The sequence below is a fragment of the Camarhynchus parvulus genome, chromosome 2 (assembly GCF_901933205.1).
Source record: "Camarhynchus parvulus chromosome 2, STF_HiC, whole genome shotgun sequence".
NCBI lineage: Eukaryota > Metazoa > Chordata > Aves > Passeriformes > Thraupidae > Camarhynchus > Camarhynchus parvulus.
The window spans coordinates 16934182-16957624 of record NC_044572.1 but is presented as its reverse complement, the minus strand read 5'-3'; the positions used below and the strand labels follow the sequence as shown (position 1 = coordinate 16957624).

General features: G+C 41.1%; 1 protein-coding gene across 4 annotated transcripts in view; it reads left to right on the top strand.

Moving 5' to 3' along the window:
• Positions 1 to 17813, top strand: part of GAD2 (glutamate decarboxylase 2) — a 40662-nt gene extending 22849 nt beyond the window's left edge. For all 4 annotated transcript variants that reach the window (XM_030970768.1, XM_030970776.1, XM_030970790.1 and 1 more), the window contains 8 exons: positions 3308 to 3362; positions 4779 to 4895; positions 6003 to 6067; positions 9823 to 9901; positions 11598 to 11747; positions 13470 to 13577; positions 14522 to 14611; positions 15229 to 17813. In XM_030970768.1, coding sequence (XP_030826628.1) covers positions 3308 to 3362; positions 4779 to 4895; positions 6003 to 6067; positions 9823 to 9901; positions 11598 to 11747; positions 13470 to 13577; positions 14522 to 14611; positions 15229 to 15402 — 838 coding nt within the window. In that variant the 3' untranslated portion in view covers positions 15403 to 17813. The remainder of the gene's footprint in view (positions 1 to 3307; positions 3363 to 4778; positions 4896 to 6002; positions 6068 to 9822; positions 9902 to 11597; positions 11748 to 13469; positions 13578 to 14521; positions 14612 to 15228) is intronic.
• Positions 17814 to 23443: the final 5630 nt, after the last annotated feature.

The window sequence follows — 23443 nt, the reverse complement described above, 5'->3', positions numbered from 1 at the left end:
CTTTATGGGTCCATTTTTGGAGTTCATAAAATACCTTAAAAGTTCCTTTCCTCAGAGGTTTCTTGTGACAGTGGTCACAAGGGTTTTCAGGATGAGGAAAGCGATGTAGATCTGACTCCATATTTTAGAAGTTTTGATTTATTATTTTATGATATATATATACTACATTATAACTATACTAAAAAGAAAAATAAAGGAGAGATTTTTAGAAGCTGCTAAGCTAAGAACAGGAAAGAATGATAAAAAAAGCTGCTCTCTCAGACTCTGTCTGAGAGAGCTCCGTCCTGGATTGGCCATTAACTATAAACATCTAAGATGGCCCAATCCAGATGGACCTGTTGCATTCCACAGCAGCAGATAACCTATTGTTTATGTCTGTTTCTGAGGCCACAGCTTCTCAGAAGGAAAAGCCTTAAGGAAAGGATTTTTCACAAAGAGATGTCTGCGACAGTTTCTGATATTTTTTTTTTGTTTCATTCTGATGTGAAACAGGATATCAAACTAATATCATTCTTTACATTTTGTGCTAAGAAGCCAGGAGGAAGCTTGTTTTGGTCAAGTCAGACTCTCACATTTTTGATCCATTAAAATGAGCTGCAGTGGGCCTTTTGTAGGAACAAAATATTTAGGAGCATTTGCTAGTACAATTCTACTACTTCATGCCCCCACCATCTTTCTCAGCTGAATTGCATCCCCTTCAGTGCCCTTGATGGGGACATGTTTGTGGTAGGATGTGCAGAGAAGGATCTTGGCAGCATTGTGGGAAGCACAGGCTAAGGAGGATGGGGGTCCCTGGAAGCCAGCAGCACAGGAGGCAGCTGATGTGCAGCTCACACAGGCTCTGAGAAAGGATGGTAGATACCTCACTGCTTAACTCACCCAACTAAAAGGCTTCAATCCTCTGTGAAAACCCATTTTCAGAAAAAAAGTATATTAACAAAATCAACATATTCTGATAAAAATTTTCTGGTTTAGGAAAACACTTTTTGTGGGACAAAAAATTAATAGAATAATTCTTACTGATTCTATTGATAATCTTTCCAATAGAAAATTTGAGTCCCTCACTATTATAAGGTATTGAATTAATTACATCTCTAACAGAATGGAAGGCTTTGCTGCTATCAAAATAGTCTGCTCCCACATTAAAAAAACAAGCATCAAGTAAGCAATTTACAGTGCTTATCACAGTGCCTGCATATTGACTTACGGTCCTAGTATCTCTTTATTAACAAAAGACTGAACACACCTTGAAGAGCATTTAATGACGTCAGAACAACCAACACATATCAAAATAAATCCCCAGTTCTTTCTGTTCACTAGAGATGGATGTGGATCAATGAAGCCATGAATTATTTTCTCCTTGTACAAATTCATTGTGATGGTTTTCTGTGAAGACCACACTGGTTGGCCTGCCCACGCTGAAGTAACCAGCAGGATTCCTGTGTGTCTCACAGGCGCCACAGGGACACAGCAGACAGAGCAGATTGTCCCACAGCACAGGGACAGAGCAGATTGTTTGCAGAGGATCTGGGCTGCTGTGGTTGAGAAGAGCCTCTGTGAAGATGTGGGCCTGTGGAAGGAGCATGTTGATATGTTTTTGATGCTTTCAGTATGACCAAGCATACTTCCAGTGCCTCTTTCCCACTCTGACCCACACCTGCCAAGTTTGCCTTGTTTACCTGGTAAACCTTGACCCTGCTTGGGTATTGCACTCTCCTGGCCATGAATTCGTGCATCTACTCAACGTGACATGGGGCTGGATAATTGCTTGCTTTGGTAAAAAAATTTGGGCAGTGAAAGCGTCTGCCCAGTTCTGTGTATGTTTCTATGCACAAGCTCACTAAATCAGAAACTATTAAAGAACAACATCAAAATTATGTTTTGAAGAGGAATTCATTGCCCTCCTTTGACATGGTTTTATTTTCTTTATTCCTCTCATGATCCCAGGAACATTTTTTGAGCATTAGACTACTACTGCTTTTCTCTAATCATGTACATGTGTCTGGGGGGAGCTCACAAGGAGTTGAATACTCTTTGGACCTTCCTTGCACTTCTGCAAGAAAAAATTTGGGTTAATTTTTAGATTTTTAGAGCTTTTTATTTTTAGTTATTCTTTCCATATTTTACTGTTTTGAATATGCAGGAGAGATTTTGCAAAAAAAAACTCAGCAGTGCAAACCCATTTCTACTTAAATAAATACCATCTTACTGTAAGCTATGTGAGGACGGAAACTTACTAAACCAATAGTATCTTATTACAATAAATCAATAATTTTTAAAAAAGGACATGCATCCAAATGTCATGAAAACAGTTCAAGGGTTTATATGCAAAAAGAAACTAAAACTAATGGGTTTATTAGTTTCCACTTCATTTTGAGCTTTAATTAAGGGTTTTTTTCAATAGCAGCAGGAATGAGGGCCTAGTGAAAGAAGAAATCTGAAAAAGTCTTTAAAAAGTCTTTAAAAATCTAGATGTACAACATTCAAAGCCGGTGAAGACTTTATTTCTGTAACATGGGAATCTATCATGTTTGTATTTCTGGTATTCATAGTGCCTCTTCTTTTATTGACTTGCTTGTGTCTATAGCAGAGAAAACCATAGCCATAATATTCAGTATCAGCACTGTTTTATCTTGCACCTAGTTACTTTACAGGATTTCCTAAATCAGCCTTCAAGGCTTACCCAGGTGAATCTGAAGTGGATGGTTCATGGTGGAGGTGTTGCAAATACAGTCAGTGCAAAGAGCCTGCCAGTGCGTTTAGCGAGTCCGGACTGGCAGCTTCTCACACCCTGCCCAGGGAGGGCAAACATGTCATTCACTGAGCCGTGGGAAAGTCACCCTGGAACGCCTTCATCCCTGGCAAGGGAGCACAGAGACAGCTGCTGACAGCACCACTGACTGGCACTGCTCAGGGCTGTGCAGCTCTTCTGGCATTTTCTGTGCCTGCTGATTTGGGATTTGGCACCCAGTGAACTTCTTGGGACACTGGGCTGAGCCTCTCCCTGGGGGACTGAGGCTTATTCTCAGGACTGTAACTTCAGGCAGGACCAAGAGGCTCCAAGGAGCAGCATCAGTCTTTAATGAGGTGACCATAAGATACTTTCTCTCAGTTACCATCACTATATTGATGCAAATATATTGACTAAATAAATAGGGTAAAAACTCAGACTAATGGACAGAGTCTTTCTGTGCTCTTCAATGCAGCATAACTCTTGGTCAAAAAAGTCACTTTGCTCCTTCTTTGAGTTTCCTATTAAATGAAGAAGTTGATTTCAAGTTACTGATACAACTCTCTCTTACTCCAGAGGGAAAATGATCCCATCAGACCTTGAAAGAAGAATTGTTGAAGCCAAACAAAAAGTAAGTTTACCAGCTTTTCTGCTTCCAAAGATGAAAAAAACTGAAGAATGGCAAAGCCAGTTGTTTGCTTTCCCTGGTAAAACAACACAGCTCGCCCATTAAGTTTTGATTTATTTCTTAGAAATGTAGCCTGCCAATTAATGAGGCAAGAGTTGCTGAGAAAATAGGTTTATAACTACTTTATAATATCCATGAGCTATTTGTCTTTCTTTTTTATATGATGTTTTGCATAACATCCTCCTCTTCTATATTATCAGCCTATGATGCAGCTTGTCAGCTGAATATTGTCAAAACTTGAGTCATCATTTGGGGGAATTTGTTTTATTCTGATGCATTGAAAATATTTTTCATAGACTCACCAAATCAATGGAAGGTAAACTAAAATCCACATATCTCTAAAAATGCACACGCTTGTATTTGTTCACTGAGAGAAGCTAGAATTAAAACATCAGATTAAAGTATGCAATAAACTCAGCTCTGTGCTTTCAGCATTTATATTCACTAGACACACAGCAGCCAAACCTAATCAATAACACAAATCTTCATTAAAAGCACATTTTTTCCAATAAATGCAATACAGTTGATTAAAAAAAAAAAGGCAGAATGTTAATAGAGTGCTACTCAAACCTACTGACTGTTGCAGAAGGAAGTTTGGACCTTTTTGATGGTTTGAACCCCAGTTCTGTAAAAAACAAAAGTAGCCACTCTTGACCTCTAAGTACTCCTTATAAAATCAACATAACTGAGAATGAAATTAAAATGAAACAGTTCTATAAATTTTAGCAAACCCCAGTTCACATAGTGCAGAAGTGATGGCTGATGAGGTGCAGCATTTAGCAGAGGGAGTTCAAGTGATAGCCCCTGGCCTCTGTGGAGGCTGCTGCCTTTACCTTTGAAGAGCTGTCTGCCTGCTCTGCCTTAGGGATGGGGCTGGAGCCCCACACCTCCCCGTGCCCCAGGAGGCTCGCTCAGACCCGATGTTCCAGTGACAAAACTGGGGCACTGCATGGCCAGACCCTCCCTGGGATAATTGCAATGCTGCCCAGGCACAATCCCCCAGAATCGCTTCTCTCACTGTGGTGCCTGGTTGAGGTTTGTTTATGTGACATCCTGCAGTGCAGACTTTTGTGTTCAGGCAGGTGGTGTGAGGCAGAGTTGTTCTGTTGAGCCCGTACCTGTCTCACGCATCCTAATAAATGGAGGACACTGGTTTGGAAGTTTGCTGCCACCTTAAGGTAGAAGCTGTAATATCGCTGGCATCTAAACGTGGAGAAAACCAGTGTACCCGAGCAGGGATGGCCTCTGGCAGACACTCGTGGGGTCACTGTGGGGGCAGCACAGGGGGAGCTGGGGCTGCCGTGGGATGAGGGGGCTGCAGCACTCTGACCATGCACAACGCCTCTCTGCTTTTTGCAGGGATTTGTTCCTTTCCTGGTGAGTGCCACAGCTGGGACAACAGTGTATGGAGCATTTGATCCTCTCATAGCTATTGCAGACATCTGCAAGAAATACAAAATCTGGATGCATGTGGATGTAAGTACCATCATATGTGGAGGGCTGGATTACAAGGTGTATTAACATTAATTTATTCATTTTGGAGAGTGTCATCTTGTACAAAACCCATTGTATTTAGTTCCTGTAATTAAGTCTAACATTCAAGCACTGACTTCCCACTCCTCTGCAAGGCTCAGGTCAGGGGGATATTTTAGGAGCTGTGACTGTACTTGTACTTGTAGCAACTGGGACACTTAAGTTGACCTAGTTTGAGTGCTTTTGGCTTTCAGCTTTATCTTTAAATGCCATTAGTAAAGAAATACGTAAGAAGCATACTGAGAGCTGGCTCAGCTTCTGCAGCAGCTGCAAAATAAATATATAAGGAAAAGGATACGTTTGTCTGGAATAAAGTACTGCAAATTGCTGATCAGGTTTAATGCAAGTGCTAGGGAAATTTATCAGATTGGCTTCTTAGCTTTATCCAGGCTCTTGCCAAGAAATCTTTCTGAAGGATCATCTTTCAGCCCTAGAATATCTTCTATGTCATTTTTGCAAATCCTTTCTCCAAAAAGGCTTGGTAATTGACTTCCCATAGGTTTGGGAGTCTTGATTTTGAATTACTGTGTCAGCCAAAATCAGTCCATTCAAAGGAAGAATTTCTATTTACCTTAAATACTTCTCAGTCACATGAAATGCCTGCTTGTCCCAGCTCTCTGTGAGGAAAGCAAATGAGTAGAGGGCAAGCAGTAGTGGGTCCAAAATATGATGAAAATCCCCCAGAGCAGCTGAGATCCCAGCCTGGTTTGCTATTATAACTTAGTGAGTACAAGAGAAAAGGCAGCTGACCCAGGAGCAGATCTGCAGGTCGTTAATTACAGCATGGGGCAGCCCTGTGTGCTGGTGTAGAGGAGGGGGAGAGTGAGGGATTTGCAGATGATGAGGGTGGGAGCCTGCATTTGGGGCTATTAACTGCTGCTGCCAAGCTACTGGGAGTTAGCACAGCTCATGCCTCAGGCCTGTCTGCCTGGTCACTTTGGAGTGTGCCTCATCAGTGCGATAAAAAGGGTCCCAAACTGATGGGAAGGCACAGATGTCATCAGGGAGGAAAGCAGAGCTCTCATTAAGATGATGTGCCTCGCCTTGCAGGGAGCGTGGGGAGGTGGGCTCCTGATGTCGAGGAAACACAAATGGAAGCTGAATGGCGTCGAAAGGTGAGGCTTATTAGTATCGATAAAAGACATTTATTAAATGCATTTTGACATATTTGTGATTGCCATAGCAATGCCTGTAAAAATCAAGGATCAGTGTTAGGTCTGAGATACAGTTGGGAGAAATCATGTAAACTGTCCTTCCAGTTGAAGCAGCATTGCAGAGTGCCTTTGTGACAATTTGTTTTGAAGTATAAACAGCAGACATTCCATGCTTGTTTCTCTCTTCTCCCGCCATGCATTCACAGGTCCAGAGCAGTTTCTGCAGCATTCTCTGATTCAGCATCCAACATGAATTAGCAATTTCATTTCTCTAAGAAGTGGATCTTGTAGGTCTTCTGCACTGAAGTATAGAACTCAAAGTATAAAATGTGGGTGCACCTGCAGTTAGGATAGATGTCTTGCTCTGTCACTTCTGGAGAGAATAGCGCTTTCCAGACTGTGTTATTGATGTCTTCAGTAAATTTGTCCCTGGATATATACACAGTTGTAGCCATGAGCTCATAAACATTGCAGATAATGCAGATGAATGTAAGTGATGCTAGTCCAGGCTGGAAGGACTGAGCTTGAACTTAAAAACAGCTGGTTACTCAGAAACATTTAGTTAAGCCATGGAAATCCTTTCTTTAGGATGTTGAGATTTATCTACATTCAAGGAAAGACAAAAACCATTCAGGATTTCGGTGAGCCACAAATGAGTGGAAGCTCAGAGAGTATTTAGAGAAATTTCAGAGGTGCTTGCCCTGTTTTGTATTCTTCCCAGTCACCTATTTAGTCCACTTTCTAGAGGCAGTATATTGGGCTGGATAGAGTCACTTGAATTTCTGTATTTACTGAAGCTCATAATGTTTGAGAGTAAAGCATTACTCCCTTCCTCCTTCTTTATCACTAAATCAAATTGCTGTTCCTTGCCAATTAAAATTACAAACAACTTCCTCATCGTGATCTTGGAGATTAGGAGAATACCTTGATGATTCAGTTCTTTTCTCATATATCTCTCATGCAAAATTTGGAAAGCAGCCAATGATTCTATGATTTCATTTAGTTAAGACTGCCTACAGCACTCCAGACTATACATCATGCATTAAAAGGACAAATATCCAGCAAGCAAAAATCTACCTCATTGCCTTTGAAGGCAGAGTATGAAACAAATGGTTTGCCTCTGAAATTGCTGTCCAATTGTGCTGGAATGAGAAGTTCAGGTTAAATCTACTTTGAAGCATTTTCCACATAATAGCTTTAGATCCAAAACGCCACTGGATTTTATTAAGTGTTTTGATAAGTACCATCTCAATATGTTTGGCACTGAATTAAGGAAATTTGGTATTTTGCATGCTGTTCCTCTCCTTGCTGGACACTCATTTCAGTGTGTCCAGATCTCAAGTATGGGAACCTTTAGAGTAGACCTTTTAAGGACCTTTCTGTTTTGTGGTAGATAATGGAGTCATCACAGGTCTGAGTAGACCAGAACTGAAGCTGTTACTCATGTTTGATGGGAGAGGGAACATTTACTGCAGCACACTGTGCCCTGAGTACTCACATCCTTCTGGTAGCAGTCAGCCAGCAGAAATGCTCCTGTCACAGGAGGATGAGCTGCAGGACTGTCCTTACCATGCCCTCCAGTGTCCCCATGGCAGATTTCAAGGTGCTGGAAGGCACCCTGAAGGAAGCACAAGCCCCAGTGTGTGGAGCAGATAGGTCTGGCCAACATCAGGAGTTCCAGCCTGGTGTCCCCCGTGCAGAGGTTCAGACAGGGGGTCACAGCTACATGAGAAGATCATGTGTGCAATGAGTGCTCCCTCAGAGGGTCTTGCCGCCCTTCCTAGGGCTGTGGCAGGTCAGTGATTGCATCAGTCTGTATTTAATGATGGCTCAGGACCAAATTTTGCCAGTCATGAATCTCTCCTGTCATCCATTTGAAATCTATAAAGGAAAATCTTTTTTTTCTATCTTTGAACCAAAGCCAAAAAAAATCACAAGGTTCTTGGGGTTCAGTTATTTGGGCAAACATGAGATGCTTTTGGAAAACATCTGTGGATTCCTGTAGAAGTTTTTACTTTTTGTCTTGGTCAGCAATTTCTTCAAACACATACTGATGACAGGAGCCCAAAATAACTGATAATAAATGAAAAATGTTGGATTTTTATTTTACATAATTAATTATTTTTCTGTACACTGTTGGTATGTAATTAGGTAAATAAGTGACCATAAGGTAGATTAAATGTTTTAGACAGATAATTCCCATCTGGTTGTTGTCAGTAAGTAACCCTTTTGCTTGAGAAAATGCATACTACTATTATTACTTAGAGGTCTCTTAAAGAATTTCCATCTGATTTTGCATAGGCACAAATAAAATTAAAAAGTGTCATATCAAGGGAAATTCATAGACCTGAGTGAATGTTCAGAACCATTAGCTTTGGTGTTGTAATCAGATGACTGAATGAGCTGATTAAAAGCTGCCAAATACTCAAAAAGCCAAGCCAAGTGGCCAGATGTTGCCTGTGGAAGACTGTTCCCTACAGATTTTGCATCAGGCACTTGCACAGTCTCATTTAAATAGCAAAGAAGAAAGCACAGAAGTACTGCCTGATGTCCGTGTGAATTTTGAAGTCTCTTGCTTAGAAGGAGTGGAAGCAATTTGGCAGGAGGTACATAAACCTGTAGCACTGTCTCCATGTCCTACCAAGGAAAACTGCTAGATTCTAACCTGCTCACCTCTGTTCCCATCAGTGTTACCTGCAAGTGTGTCCTGGGTCCTTTAAGTATTCCCATGCCTCAGTTGACTGATTTATACCAATTTATACCATCAAAATACAAATCACTGCACTAGATAAAATCACATGCACTATGTGTCCTTGGCAGCCTGCCAAATAGGATGCAAATATATACATTTATCAGCTAACTCATCCTATGTAACAATAGTAATTACAAAATAGCCAGTCGAGCATAACACAAAATTAAAATAATAAACAACTGGACAATCTTCCATTCAGCCCTGACCACAGTCCCAAATGCCTCTTCTCTAGACTGTATTGTGTCAGCTCTCTGCTTGTTCCCAAAACCTAGGCTGACAGCAGTTTTTCCAACACAGGTGTTCTAAAGGGAGGCAGAATCAGACTCCTTCCTGGCAAGATTGGTCAGTTTAATGCTTATTACTGTAGTTGTGTGAATTGCTGTAGCCAAGCAAAAATTAAGGAATTACAAAAATTTGCTGTCATCAGAGCAACAAGAAAAATTATTTTGGGCGAGCTTTTCCAGGTTACTCAGAGACTTAGTGATACCCAGAAGTATTTAAAGGGATTTTTTAAAATGCTTGTGTGAGCTAGTTACGAAAATCCTGCTGAAACTGGAATAGAAGGAGGGAGATCTGCTGGGTTGCCAGCTTCTTATCTGCATCTTTAATTGACCATGCAATTTTAGAAAGTTCATCAGTCAAGTGTGTGTTTTTAGGAAGTTTGCCCTATGTTTGTAAAGTACAGATGACTCCCCAGAAAGTTTAATGCTGATTAATTTTAGTGGATAGAGCAATTATCCTGTGGTAATTTGCCAGGATTGTCATCCAAAAGCCAACTGGAGTGGATTAGGTCCCCTGTGAAGGCATTACTTTCCTAATATCAGCCATGATTATTTTCAGCTTTGGTTGCTCAGAAAAAGGAAAAAAGTGAGTATTGCTACATGCTTGGTATTATTCTAATTATTTCTAAATGCTTCTGGGGTTTCATCACAAGGTCTGAGTTTCATGTGGTTTTCTGTCCCAGGGCTAACTCAGTAACCTGGAACCCTCACAAGATGATGGGTGTCCCACTGCAGTGTTCAGCCCTGCTAGTAAGAGAAGAGGTATGTCACAATATACGTGCTTCTCTGCTTCTTTCTGGCATTTTACTGCTGAAAATCCTGGATATTTTCTTCGTAACTGTGCCATAGCTAATACTTGCTAATATGATGAGGATTATAACAGGAACTGAGAAAAGATCTCTGTTTATATGCTTCAGCCATGACTGCAGAAAGAATTAAAGCAGATGTCTAGCAAAAACGAGGCAATCAATGGCAATATCTGTACAGAGTTTTGTGACTTTCCATTCTAAATATCCATGGTTAAGTTGTGGCTGCATGACTGTGTAACCCCACTAGTTGCTGTGTAACATAAGATGTAACTGCATGCAAACTCTGGTCCTCTTGGGGTGAAAGTCGTGGTTTACATGCAGCACAGCATAACATTTGGTCCAGAACTGAGGCATCATTACACTTTCTAGACTTTTATGATGTTCCTACCCAGCTTTGATCTATATATCCACTCAGGGCACATGGAAGTAAAAATGGAGCACTAAGTGCACTTGGAATAAAAAGTAAATGTTTCATTTAGTGCTAGAATTTGAATTACCCTTCAAGCCGGTCATTTTCATATAACCATCACTGACTGGGACAGCTGCTGTTCAGCCACCACGTAATAGACCAGCTATCAAAAAGCTGGTTGCTGTTTTGCTAACAGCTGTACAACAGATTGTATACAAAGTGATTCCACTTAGGAAGAGAGAAACTGGCTTTTATTTGCCCTCTGGGTCAGTTCCCCAAGACAAAGCCTGCCCAGCTGAAGTCAGTACCATCCCTGACTTCTAGTGAGAACAGATGGTTCAGATTAGGAGAAAGTCAATCTTTTTCCCCCTCTCATTTTGCTATCTCAGTTTTGAGTTACACATAAAGATTAGACTTGATGATAAACAGCCATGTTATGATTCTTCTTGGACTGGAAATTGCCATTTTAGGCAACAGCCCTAAGGTAAAACATAAACTTGGTTGAGAGCTTAACTAAAGCCAGAATGTGGCTCTCTGCATTTTACTTAAAAAGCTAAAAAGGAAGCCTCATGCTTTCATGAGCCAGGTTTCCTCACCTTGTTGGCTTCTATTCCTCCCACAAAGGTACTTCTTAGAATGGTATGTTGCAGCCTAGAAATAGGTCTAGGTGGGTTTTTAAAGGCCATATGCTCTTCTGTCTGTTCAAAGCTTTCTGTACCACTTAAGCATCCAATATACAGCTGAGGGCTTTGCAGAAAAGAACGGAACTGTTCCTACAAAGAAAGAAAACAATAAAAATCAGAATTTTAGAGACCAAAGGAATTGAAAAGTGCTGTGATATTCTTTAGATTAGTCACCAGTTGTCTTGGTCTGACTCAGAAAAGAAGCATTCAAAGGAAATGAGGAAAAGGAACCAGAACAAAATAAAAGGCAAGATCCAAAAATTAAGTTAAGCATAAGATTGCTAGGAAGCACAATGTCCAGCTTTTTTAAAAAGTTATTTGGATCTGGGAGTGGATTACACATTGCTGGATCAGGTACCAAGGCATGTTGGGCACTCATAGGGATTAATCCATTGAGCAACTAAGTCTGGTTTTGTGGGGCTTGTTGATCTTCCTTTTGCAATTGGACATATATTCGGCTGAATTTGGGTGTTGGCATTTTTTCACCCAAAGCAGCCCTCAAAGCAGTAGTCAACTCTGTGCTGACATCCCCGTGCTTGTGTCTTTGTGTCCACAAGGGATTGATGCAGAGTTGCAATCAAATGCATGCTTCCTACCTCTTTCAACAAGACAAGCACTACGACCTGTCCTACGACACGGGAGACAAGGCTCTGCAGTGTGGACGGCACGTTGATGTCTTCAAGCTGTGGCTGATGTGGAGGGCAAAGGTAGGACTGCCTGCTGCACATTTGTTTGTATTAAAATAATGCACACCAGATACACTTGAGGGTTTTTTTTTTCCTGTAATCATAGTTTTAGAAAATACCTGACCTACATTTCACATATATAACTTGAAAGAAAGAACATTATTATTTTCTGGGGGTTTTATACTTTTAAGGATGGAGCTTCAAAGCAGCACACATGATTTTGAAACTTGAACTGTATGGCTTTGCATAGCATTTGCCTTGTGTAACTCTAGGAGTCTAACAGCATAAATCATATACCTAGAAATGTTGTTACAAAGATTTCTGGAAATAAAAAGATGTTTTAATTTTATTCAGAAATTATACATGGCAAATCAAGACTGGAATACCTAGGCAATGCTTAATTGCATGCAGTAGATATTAAGTAATCTTTTGAAGGAGTAGAGGAAAGCTTCACTGGGAAATCTGTAAACACTAGCCCTAGTGATTACTTTATCTATATTGCTGAATAAGTTCTTGTGTGTATTTATTTAATCTGTTATGTCAGGTTGCCTAAGGTTGGTTCAGAGATGAGATCACTGTTCTCATTTCCAGAAAGCCTTAAAGATTCTCATGTGCTTCATTAAACCTCTGAGGAGGTGTGGGAGTCTGTAAAGGAGGATGCAATAGCTGTAGTGCTAACGGGGGTCTGCAGAGTGGCAGGTGATTTTAGCCACATCTCTTACTCCAAGCCTTTCTCCCAGGGCTACCTCTACTCTGTTTTGAAATCTTTATACACAGAGGGATAATGACAAGAGCTTTTTAAGTCAGTTGTGCACTGCCAGAACAGATTTAGCAGGGACATGCATCCATTACTCAGAGACATTTCTCCTAAAGCCCATTTTTTCAATATGCCTTGCACTGCTTTTTCTCTTCTCACACTCTGCTTGTAATATTAACATTACAAAATAGGGTGTGTGTTTCTTAAAGAGTTTATCTATTCCAGCTGTTTATTCCCCTTCCTCCCTCTTGAAGCTGCATCCTTTGTTTGAGGCATCACAGTTGGTGATTGCAGTAACAATTATGATGTCACGGAGAGGATTATGACTTCTGCCAGGGAAGAAAAATCAGGCTTTTCTGCAGCTCTTAAAAACACAGCTTCTGATTTTGTGTGGTATCTGTTAGAAAAGAAGAGAGAAGAGCACTACAGAGGCAGGGTAGTATCTAAACAAAGTGTGCATTTCCACAGGCATTAGACTGGGCTCTAAAACTGTATCTACCCATTCTGTGCCTAACTAAAAAAGAGAAAATTATTCTTGGAAAGTCCTCAGCATGTCATTTGTGGAAGATGAAAATCCCCTATCCTGAAAATAGTGGGAGACTCCCCATGTCTGGAAGTCAACACTTCCTGAAGACCCCCCCTCCAGTCCAGTCCAAGCTGTCCAAAACCATCCTCAGCCTCTCTGCACAATCTGCCAAAGGCACCCTTTGAGGTGCTATTCAGGTTCTCAGCAAAATATTCCTGAGAACAAAGCAAGTACCTGATGCTTATTTTGCAGAGTTGGCTATAGCAGTGGCAAGAGCTAAGGACAAGTGAGCTCTGCTTATCAAAGTGACTTTATCACATAGAATCAGATACTTGATCTCTCAGGGACTTCTGAGAGGTGACTTCTGCTGACGTGTTGGCAAGTATTGCTTGGTCCTTTTGCCCTTTTAATTCATAGAACAGATCTTTACATAACTTCTTTTCTTCATCTCTCTGTAAAGGGAACCACAGGATTTGAAGCACAAATTGATAAGTGCTTGGAACTTGCTGAATACCTATACAACAAAATAAAGAACAGAGAAGGGTATGAAATGGTGTTTGATGGAAAGGTATGTAGTGCAACTTCTTTTTCTCAGCTGGTCAACAGTGTTTGCTTCATTACCTATTGGGATGCTACCAACAGGTCAAATCAAACAGCATGAGACAGAAAGCAGGGACCCTTGTAACAAAACTTCTTGTGCCAGTTTCTCTCTGCCTTATGGAATGCAGGGACAAGGGAGATGAGGCAGCTATGCATAAATGTTCCGTTTGCTCAGTTTAACCCTGCTAAAACAAAACCCTGGTGTCTCAGCCTGACACAACACACAGAGGTACAATGAGCACAAGCTCTTAGGTTGTAAAAACAAGTTGCAGTTTGCTTATAGCAGGGTCTGTTAGGAGTGGGTGTACAGTACCCCACAAAATGCACAAAAAATGTCAACGAGTTCTTACTTTATGCCTTTCTGCTTAGTGGTCCCATAGATGTTACATGAGCTAAGATGCTGTGGTGCATGCATTTTAATGCAGCAGCTAGCTGAATCAAATTGAGAAGTAATAAATTTCATTAAATGCAAGAAAATCTTAGACTATCTTATGCAACACCTGTGGCTCCTGTTTACAAAATCAGATTCTATGTTATTCTGTCATGTAATAAAAGTAAATGACACGGTCCTCACCTCTAAATTATCTGTAATAGACTCTTGCCTTAGCCACACGATCCCTTCAGCCCCTGGAGGGGACAGGAGCTGCAAAATCCAGATGCCTTTCAGAAAGACATAAATATATTTGCCCAGCTGGATGATGTGTTTTTGCATCTGACACCCTGGGAATAAATTGCTTAAAATTATCTTTTCTGCATTAATAGTGATGATGACTCTCAGTGGACCACAATAATGAAAACCATTGACTGCTGTCACAAGATGATGTATGAGCGGGAGGGAAGGCATGAACTTAATTTCAATTGAGATATTATGAGCACTTCTTACAACATAAGCCATTATTATTCTGTGCTTAGCCCCAGCACACCAATGTCTGCTTCTGGTACATCCCTCCCAGCCTGCGAGGAGTGGAGGACAGCGAGGAGAGGACGAGCCGCCTGATGAAGGTGAGCAGTGAAACCCCTGCAGGCAGACAGTGCCCACGGTGATCTCCAGGGCACAGGGCAAGGGAGATGCTGGCAAATGACAGCTCTATGGTCATTTACAGTCTGGCACCACCTTGCCCTGGTCCCCAGGTGTGGTGTTCCCTGGCTTTGCCCCATGTCCAGAGCCCATATTTGCTCCGTGTTTATGTACTGGAGGCACTGAGAACTGCAGTCACTCAACACAGCAAGGGCAGCAAAAGCTCAGCAGCACCTCAGCATATGAAACCAATTGTGGCCATGTTGTGAACAGTACAAAAAACAGCTACTACATCCCTCTCAGCAGTATTGAGGGAGTAGCAGAGGGAAATTTCCCCAGTCATTTAAAGAGCACGACAAAGAAACAGGATAAATTGAATGCCTTTTCAGTGTGACATTTATTCCTTACTGGAGGTTAATGTTTTTATTAATATTGGATGTAATTTCATTTCAGCTGCTTGTAGCCCTCCATCCTCTATAAAAAAAAAGGAAGTGGACTATGTTTTAATAACAATGAAGGTGATGACAATAATGAAAATAATGATAATAATGATGATAATAATAGTCATCATCATCGTCCCCTACTTTCTGTTGCTCTGCAGGTGGCACCAGTGATAAAAGCCAGGATGATGGAGTATGGCACGACCATGGTGAGCTATCAGCCCCTGGGGGACAAAGTGAACTTCTTCCGGATGGTCATCTCCAACCCTGCGGCCACTCACCAGGACATTGACTTCCTGATTGATGAAATAGAACGCCTGGGACAAGATCTATAAGAACTGGGAGTGAAAGCCTGTTCCTGGACCTCTAAGTAGACAATTAAGTTGTCACAAACTGTGCGAATGTATTTGTAGTTTGTTCCAAAGTAAATCTATTTCTATATTGTGGCGTTGGAGTAGAGTACAGTTTAAAATCAAGAAACATGGCTCCTTTAAAAGTCCTTTCCTGAGTTTTAGAATGCCTCCTTAATAATTAGGTGCACAAAAAAGCTTCATTGAAACAAATAAGGAAGACCAGAAGATACTTAAAATTTTACCCCAAATTTTAAGACAGTAATTACTTTAAATTAACAGCAATCAGACTGAATGATGCCAAAGTTGCCCAAAATTATGACAAAATCAGATTGGGGGAAGTGGGAGGGGGTGGTGAGATGCAGAATATACATGCTGTATGTTTAAAAGTGAAAGGATTTTGCCTTTTTCGTAGTATTAGAACAGAATTTCTAATTTACCTATAGCAACATTTCAAATGTATTTAAATAAGTATAGTTTTACAAAAGGAAATATATATATATATAAAAAATCCTATTTTGTAAACTATATATTTTTATTTTATATGGGTTATAAAACTGCAAGTACAGAAGCTGAAAATTAACTGGGATTCTTTTTCTTTTGATGGAGGTGCCTCGAATATTTATTACTGCTTATTTTAAAAGACAAGCCCACGTAATACATTTTTTCTCCATGTCATATGGATTGTACATCTCCAGGGTTGGTTACTGAAAAACCTCAAGAGGACTGCAGCTCTTACAACCACTTAATAAGATCAATTACAGTACAACAATAGGATGCTATTATTCCTAATGATGTTTCCCACGTGGCCTGAGCAGACGCACAATCAATATTCAGTGCTAACCAAGACTGAGATGAGGTTGTATTTGGATGGTTTCTGTGTTCTGTGTTTAAAAAGCCTATTAAAAAAAAAAAAAGGTCACGGCTGAGTAAATTCTTATCTCAAAACTATTTCTGCTGTGAGCAGTCCCAAACTACATTGAAAATATCACAGCTACATTAAGAAGGTGAAGACTTCTTACAGATGTACAGGTCTGCAAGACAAGGCCTAAATTAAATGTGACTGTAATCTGAGTGACAGGGATGGGGTCTCAGTACAGACTGGTTTGTCAAAGGATTTTCACAGTGCTGGACTCCATCCTTGTCTACAGTGAAGTCAAGATATGGCTACATCTGCCAAAGAACAACCCCTACAGAGCCTCAAAAACTCTTTAGAAATCATGGGCACAGCTCTTGCAGAAATTATTTGCTGCATCATTCCTTAGCTTTAGAGGTGTCTCTGGCATGGAAAATTAAATTTATCCTTTCTCCCCCCAACATCTGGAAGTGTTGGTAAGAGTTCTGCAGCTTAGACCTGTCTACTTATAACCCTACTAAAGCTTTGGTTTTAACTTTGCCTAAATGGCCAACTTGTGTTTGTAAAGCAATATGGTTTTGCTGTCTCTAAAATACTTGAAGACAAAAAAAGAAGTGCAATGTGGGTTTAATTTCATCTAAAATAGATAAATGGATTCAATGTAATATGAGGACATGAAGTAAGAGGAAATAAATAGTGTCTGTAATTGTGTTGCCTTTATTATATTGATAGTACTGTTTTGTCACCTCAGATTGAGGCTGTGCACTTTAGATTTAAACTGTACAATGTTGCAAATCAACATGTGTTGCTGTATAAGCTTGTACAATATATTATTGATATGTCATTATTTGTGTGGTAGTAGTATTGACTCTTGATATTGTAAGAACTGCATTCACGCCTGTCCCTCTACTGTATCTTTGCTTGGTGTTACCCTCTCCTCTCAGCTTCTGGGCACGCTCCTCACCTCATTCAGTGGACTTCCATTGCCACCTGCATTGTGTTGCAAGCCAAGCTGTAGAGGAGATACCGATGCTATCAGGAAGGCCTCAATGTGACCTCTGCTAAACGTGCCAAAATCAGCAGATTAATCACTGAAATACTGAGTAGAGCAGCAAATTATATTCTTTTTTCTTGGTGGGAAAAAGGCAAGCAAAGAACTTATAAAGTAAAAATAGGACAGGGACAATGACAAAGGTGATCAGTAGCCCGGTTACATCTTGCATGTGCAATTCCGTTTTAAAGTGCTAAGCGCAAACAGCGTATTTATTAGATGTATGTGCCAATCCAAGATTTACATTTGGTGTTCCAGGAGAACCAGCATTTTTTTTTACACATTACTGTACTTCTTGCAGCCAGGAAGGAGCGGCATAGCAATCTGTTCTTGTGTTTGACCAAAGTATCTTATCTGTGGTGTTGATCTAAATCCAAATAAAAGTGTAACCTGTGACTCTGGGTCTTTTCATTAGCAGCACTGATGAGCACTCTAAGCATTTGTGCCATTTTGGAGAAAGGCCCCAATAAAGAGAATGTTTAATTGGAACTGTTTATGTCTCCTGCTGGATTTGTTCATTACAAGATGCATTCTGTTCACTACTGTAACATAAAAATATCGACTCCACCACCAGACTTTTTCTGAGTCAGTACTCCAGACCTTTTTGGGAGGCAATCCTCAGCACCAGCATACAAAGGTAAATCTACCCTCTGCTATTCCTGCACCTTATCTTTACAAGATGGATTTAGTTTTTTCACCTCAGACAGCCTAAATTTTTTTATACTCTGTTTTTGTCTTTTTATTTCACAAGTACTTATCCCCAAATTAACCAAAGACTCAAATCAGCCTTCAGGACAGCAGTGAAACGCAGTCAGGGCACTTGCCAGGACAGCACAGACTATTTAAAATGGCTATGAAGTAAAAAAGACAAAACAACCAATACAAAAGCTTAAGATTTTAATCTTTATGTGTCTCCTTGCCCAAGGCTACCTCCCTTCAAAATCTGCCACCAATCTGCTCTATTTCTCTTCCACCCTCTTCAGTGCTGCCAGTGCAATACCAGCAGCAGAGAAATCAAACTATGCTGTTAAAGCCACAGCAGTCTGGAAGCTCGTGCCTGAAATGGGATTTTTTTTCTATTCTAATAGGATTTCTTTAACTCTCTAGCAGAATTTAAGATGAACACCTGTGCTGAATATCTGCACAGAATCCAGCTGGGAGATCTGTAAGGAAATAGAGGGAGAACTTGTGGGGATAAGTTACTGTCCTCATCCCAGTGAAGCTCTCCACTTGGCACTGGGAAGGGAAGCCCTGGTTTAGCCTTTTTGAGCACTATCCTCAGGAATGGATGAGGCTTGGGCTTGTAAAATGACTGGCTTGCCTCAATACCCAGTAGTTAATAGTTGCTGGGGGGTTAATGCAGAAAAAAATAGTGTAGGTGGGCTCTTGTGTAGCTTCTGCAAATCCTTGGCCCTGGTGCCGTATTGTCAGCCACGAGAGTGGCTGAGGGGCAGATGAGAGGCTGAAGAAGTTGTCATAAACATGATGGACCACCCAAGGATGTGACTGATGTGGTCATTGGCTCTTGATGACTTTGGCTCTTTGTGGATGCTGCTTGTTCTGCCAACGGCCTCCAGGCAGGATCCAGAGAGAGGGTACCTCTCCCCTGCCCAACATCTCCAAGGAAGGCAGGGTTAAGTATCAGGTTAGTTGTACTTGACTCATGTGTCAGCATGGCTAAGGAATGAACAAAGCAAGACAGAGTTCAAGAAGATGGGTATCTTTTATCTGACTTAGCCAGGCTAACTGCCAAGAGGAAATTCATTCTAGATAGAAAGTGAGCCCCATACAAAGCCACGGAACTCTGTCTTTAATGTGCTAATGTCTGAGTCCTACAGTGTCTGAACCATCGTGCTTCTACCTGGCCAGACTAAGTAAAGGGACTAATTCAGCCATCAAGGAAAAGCCAAGTGCTGCAGCTGAAAGAATTACAGACCTGACTTTGCTCTTCACTGAAAAGACAGAACACCCAAAGGTCATGGCACTGTTCATTACAGCACTCTAGGAGTCAGGTGTATAGATTTTACACTGTACTTTGGAGAAAGAAACCGGGTCTGAGGTTAGAAGGAAAGGAATATTTACCTCTTTCTGTAGTAGAATAAAAGCCTTGCTGCTGAAATTCTTGCATTGTAAGTGAAGATGAAAAAACCCTTGTTCCATAAATTCCCATTTCATGAACAGAGCAAAGGCTGTTTTCCCCAGGCACAGAAAAGTCACAAGTCAGGCGAGGATGGAAACCTCCCGTTCTCCCACTACTCTTCAACAGCTGTCCCAGCACATGTTCTCACTCCAGCTGATGGCTGATGCTGAGAATTCCAAAAGCACTCAAATATCTAACTTTAAATTGTGTTAACCCAGATTGCTTAATCCCAGAACTGTAGAATACTCACTTTTAGCCTGTGACCTGTACTGCCCCAGGGATAATTTTCCATAGGTCTGTGACCACCGATCAGGAGGGGCAAGTCCAAAGCACTGCTCTGCAGTATGTGAAATTTCTAAAGGAGTCCTCACCTTCCATAGAAAGGAATTGTTTCTAAAACACTGGATTTCATATTACAAGTAACAGGATCCAGTGTGTTACTGGCACTGGACATTAAAAGCATGTCAGATTTTAATTATATAGAAACAGAAAGATACAAACATTAAACTAACAAGCAGGACAGGGAGTAAAAGAGTAGCTGTACTTAATTTGTTCCATTACCCTGGAAAATGTTATTATTTTATATAATCCTGTATCACTAAATTTCCATTTTCTCCCACCTCTACACTCCCTGCTGTTGGACTTCTATTTTCCTACCCATCCTCCTCTGTTCTGGTAATGAAAGTGGTTCTGGAAGAAGAGATGGTTGGGACTTGATGTAAACATATTTTTGTTGCTCTGAGAAGCTAAAAGGAAATTACTTGTATTAAACGAGTCAGCTGCAGCCCACAGCTCTTTAAAGGCAGTCTATAAAGAGGGATGGGGCTGTGTGGCTGGGGACTGCACACACCAGGACTGCCCAGCAGAGCTCCCCAGGTGCTCCTTTGCTGGGAGGCAATGCCCACCACGGAAAGTGACTCCACAGCAGTCCCTGCCAAACAGCTCCAGCTCATTTCCCCATTCAGATGAGGCCCTGCTGTTTGTTCTGCACTGGCAGCCAGTGGAAGCCCAAGCCTGGCAGCAGTAAAAGCTGTAACACTGTCAGCTCCAGACTGGAAAGCATGGGAAGGACTTGGGGCACAGAACCTTTCCCAGGACTTTGTCTCACATGATGATTTTTCTCTTTCACCAGTATTTCCTTCTGACCAATAGAGATTCTGGAAATAAAAGGTGAAGTTTTCAGATGATTCTCTGTTTGGAATTCTCGTTCAATGAAGTTGACTTTGGGACATAGGTAGCTTCTTTTCACCAGTTCCCAGATGCATGACTTCCACCAGGATGTTTCACCAGCATGATAAACCCTCCTGGCTGCAAAAAGCTCAGAGAAACAAGGACAGCAGCTCTGCACAGTGCCTGCAGAGAGGACTCCTGGGGCAGGTGGGACTGTGCACCTTCCTTCTGCAGCAGGCACTTACATCACTGCTGGGATCAGAACACACAGAAATTACTTATGAATCCCCATCCCTCATCCTTATGAATCCCCTTAACCCTTAGAACCCTTATGGTTATTGACTCTTACACCAACACTCTGGGCTGCTACTCCAAGTAAGTCTACCTATATTAAATTTGGGAGATTGAGAATTAAACTGTATCAATGGTGATACTGATGAGCAGGACATTAATAAAATGCAGAGTGCCATAAGTAAAGTCCTGTTACTCAGTGAGATTCGTGACAGTTCTGAATAGAAGCTTTAACAGAAATTTTTAGACTTGAAGTTTACCATTGTGTTATTTTCTGTAATAATTTTGGATTTAAAAAAATTTGTTTCCTGTTTTAAGACTACAGACCCAATAAGCTGCCTCAGGAATTCATATCCAACAGCAAATGACAAACAGCAACATTTGATATAGTGCAAGTGCCTCCATATCTCACTCTGTCCTTTTACCTTCGATACAAATGAGTTGCAATACTGACTACTACAGAGGTGTTTTCCTTGCTTAACCAAACAGATTACATCTCACATTTACTAAAATTTCAATAGATTTCAGTAGCTGAAAGAAAGAATCATATTGAAGTGAAATACAAAATACATACAATTTATGGTAGTGGCCAAAATTGTCTTTCAGGCACACTTTAGGACTTGTTTGTGCATATCACAGTTCAGTTTGTGTTGATTCATTTCTCCCTTTGCCATTTCTCTTATTTCATGGTTTTTTGAGCTGTGTTGCAGAAAATCTACAAGCAAATCATGTATTGTTGAAATGACACTGGCACCCAAGAGATATGCACAGATAATCTCACCACTTTGCCATTGGTTCTGAAACAGCCTGCCCTTTTTTTGTCCCTGTGACAGACTTTGTCTTCTACAGATGACAATTTGCAATCACTTTCTCCTTTTCTTCTGCTAGTTTAGCTACAATCATTATGAAAGAAGAGATAAAAATGATCAAACTCAAAAAGCCTTACAGTGATTGGAGCTGATTGCAGATGCCTCAGTTGTAACACAGCTGAAATTACTGATGCATTACAGTCCTTGAAAGCAATTTAAGGCCAGTAACTCTTAAATGAATTGCAGCTATTGATCACTAGCCTTCAAATTTCCTTCATATTTCTAAAGCCTCCTCTTTGCTCACATTGTAGGCAGCCTCACTTGCATCCAAGCTTGTTTTTAAAGTGAACTAATTAAACCACATCTGTGGAAAACTGAACACATTTGGCAGGAGAGCTCACCACAGGGTCTAATCCAAGCAGACAGCACCAATGCTGCAGCAAGTTGGACTTCTGCATCACAGAGAACATTGCAATTAAAAAATACTCCTGCTCTCTCTTGGGTACACAAAAAACATCCTGGAGTCATGCACAAAGATGACATTCTGCAGGCTGTAACAGAGACCTCTTGGTACTCTTGTTTTGATTGGAAAAGACCTTTAAGATCATTTCCAACAATTCACCTCACACAGCCAAGTCCACCACTAGACCAAGACCCCAAGACAGAGCACTGTGCTGTCCATCATCCCTGGCTGTATTACTGGGTAGTCACTGAACATGAACTAACTTGATGCTCATGAAGAACTGCCACAAGAAGAGGAACAGCAGAAAAAATAGTCTGAAGATCAAGAAAGGCTCACAGAGAAGGTCTCCTCTCTCATTCAATGTTTTGGTGGTTGGGACTTCCCAAAACAGCATCATGAGGTCTCAGGTCCAAACCTAATTTTGTCGAATGAGATCTGAACCCACAGCAGCACTCCAATAAAGTGCTCGTTGGTGCATATAGGGGCAAGAAATGCTCTTAATCCCTTCTGTGGGCATGTAATCTGAGTGAAATTGTGGTGGGGTTGGCACAAAACTGGTTAATAAATGTACCCAGAGAGTTTTCTGTAGGCACAGAGAACGGCTCTGGGTAAATCTGTCCCAGACCTGACTTTTGTCCAGCTGCTCACTAATGACTCAGACTGTGAAATACAGGCTCTGTCTGTCAAGTGACTTGATGGTGTGGTGCAAGAAGGGGCAGAAATCTGAGAAGAACAGAGGAAAGGTAACAGCTGAATTCAAACCAATCTTGACAAACAGGAAAATAGGATGAAAAATAGATTGGGTTTCAGTAAACACAAGTGAAGGGTGTCAATTCAAGCAGGACTGTGGTGAGTTGACCCTGGCTGGACACAGGCCTCTAAAGCCATTCTAGCACTTCCCTCCTCAGCTGGGCAGGGGACAGAGAATTTAACAAAAGTCTCATGGGTTGAGACAAGGATGGGGAGAGATCATCTACCAGTTACTATCACTGGCAAAACAGACACACCTTGGAAAAATTACCTGAATTATTACCAATCAGATCAGAGTAGGATAATGAGAAAATAAAAACTTAATCTTAAAACACCTTTCCCTCCTTCCTCCCTTCTTCCTGAGCTTCACTTCAGATTTGCTCTACCTCCTCCTCCCTGCGATAGCACAGTGGGGTGGGGAACTTCAATCAGTTCATCATGTTGTCTCTGCCATTCCTTCCTTCTCAGGGGAGAGAGAATTCCTCACACTCTTCCC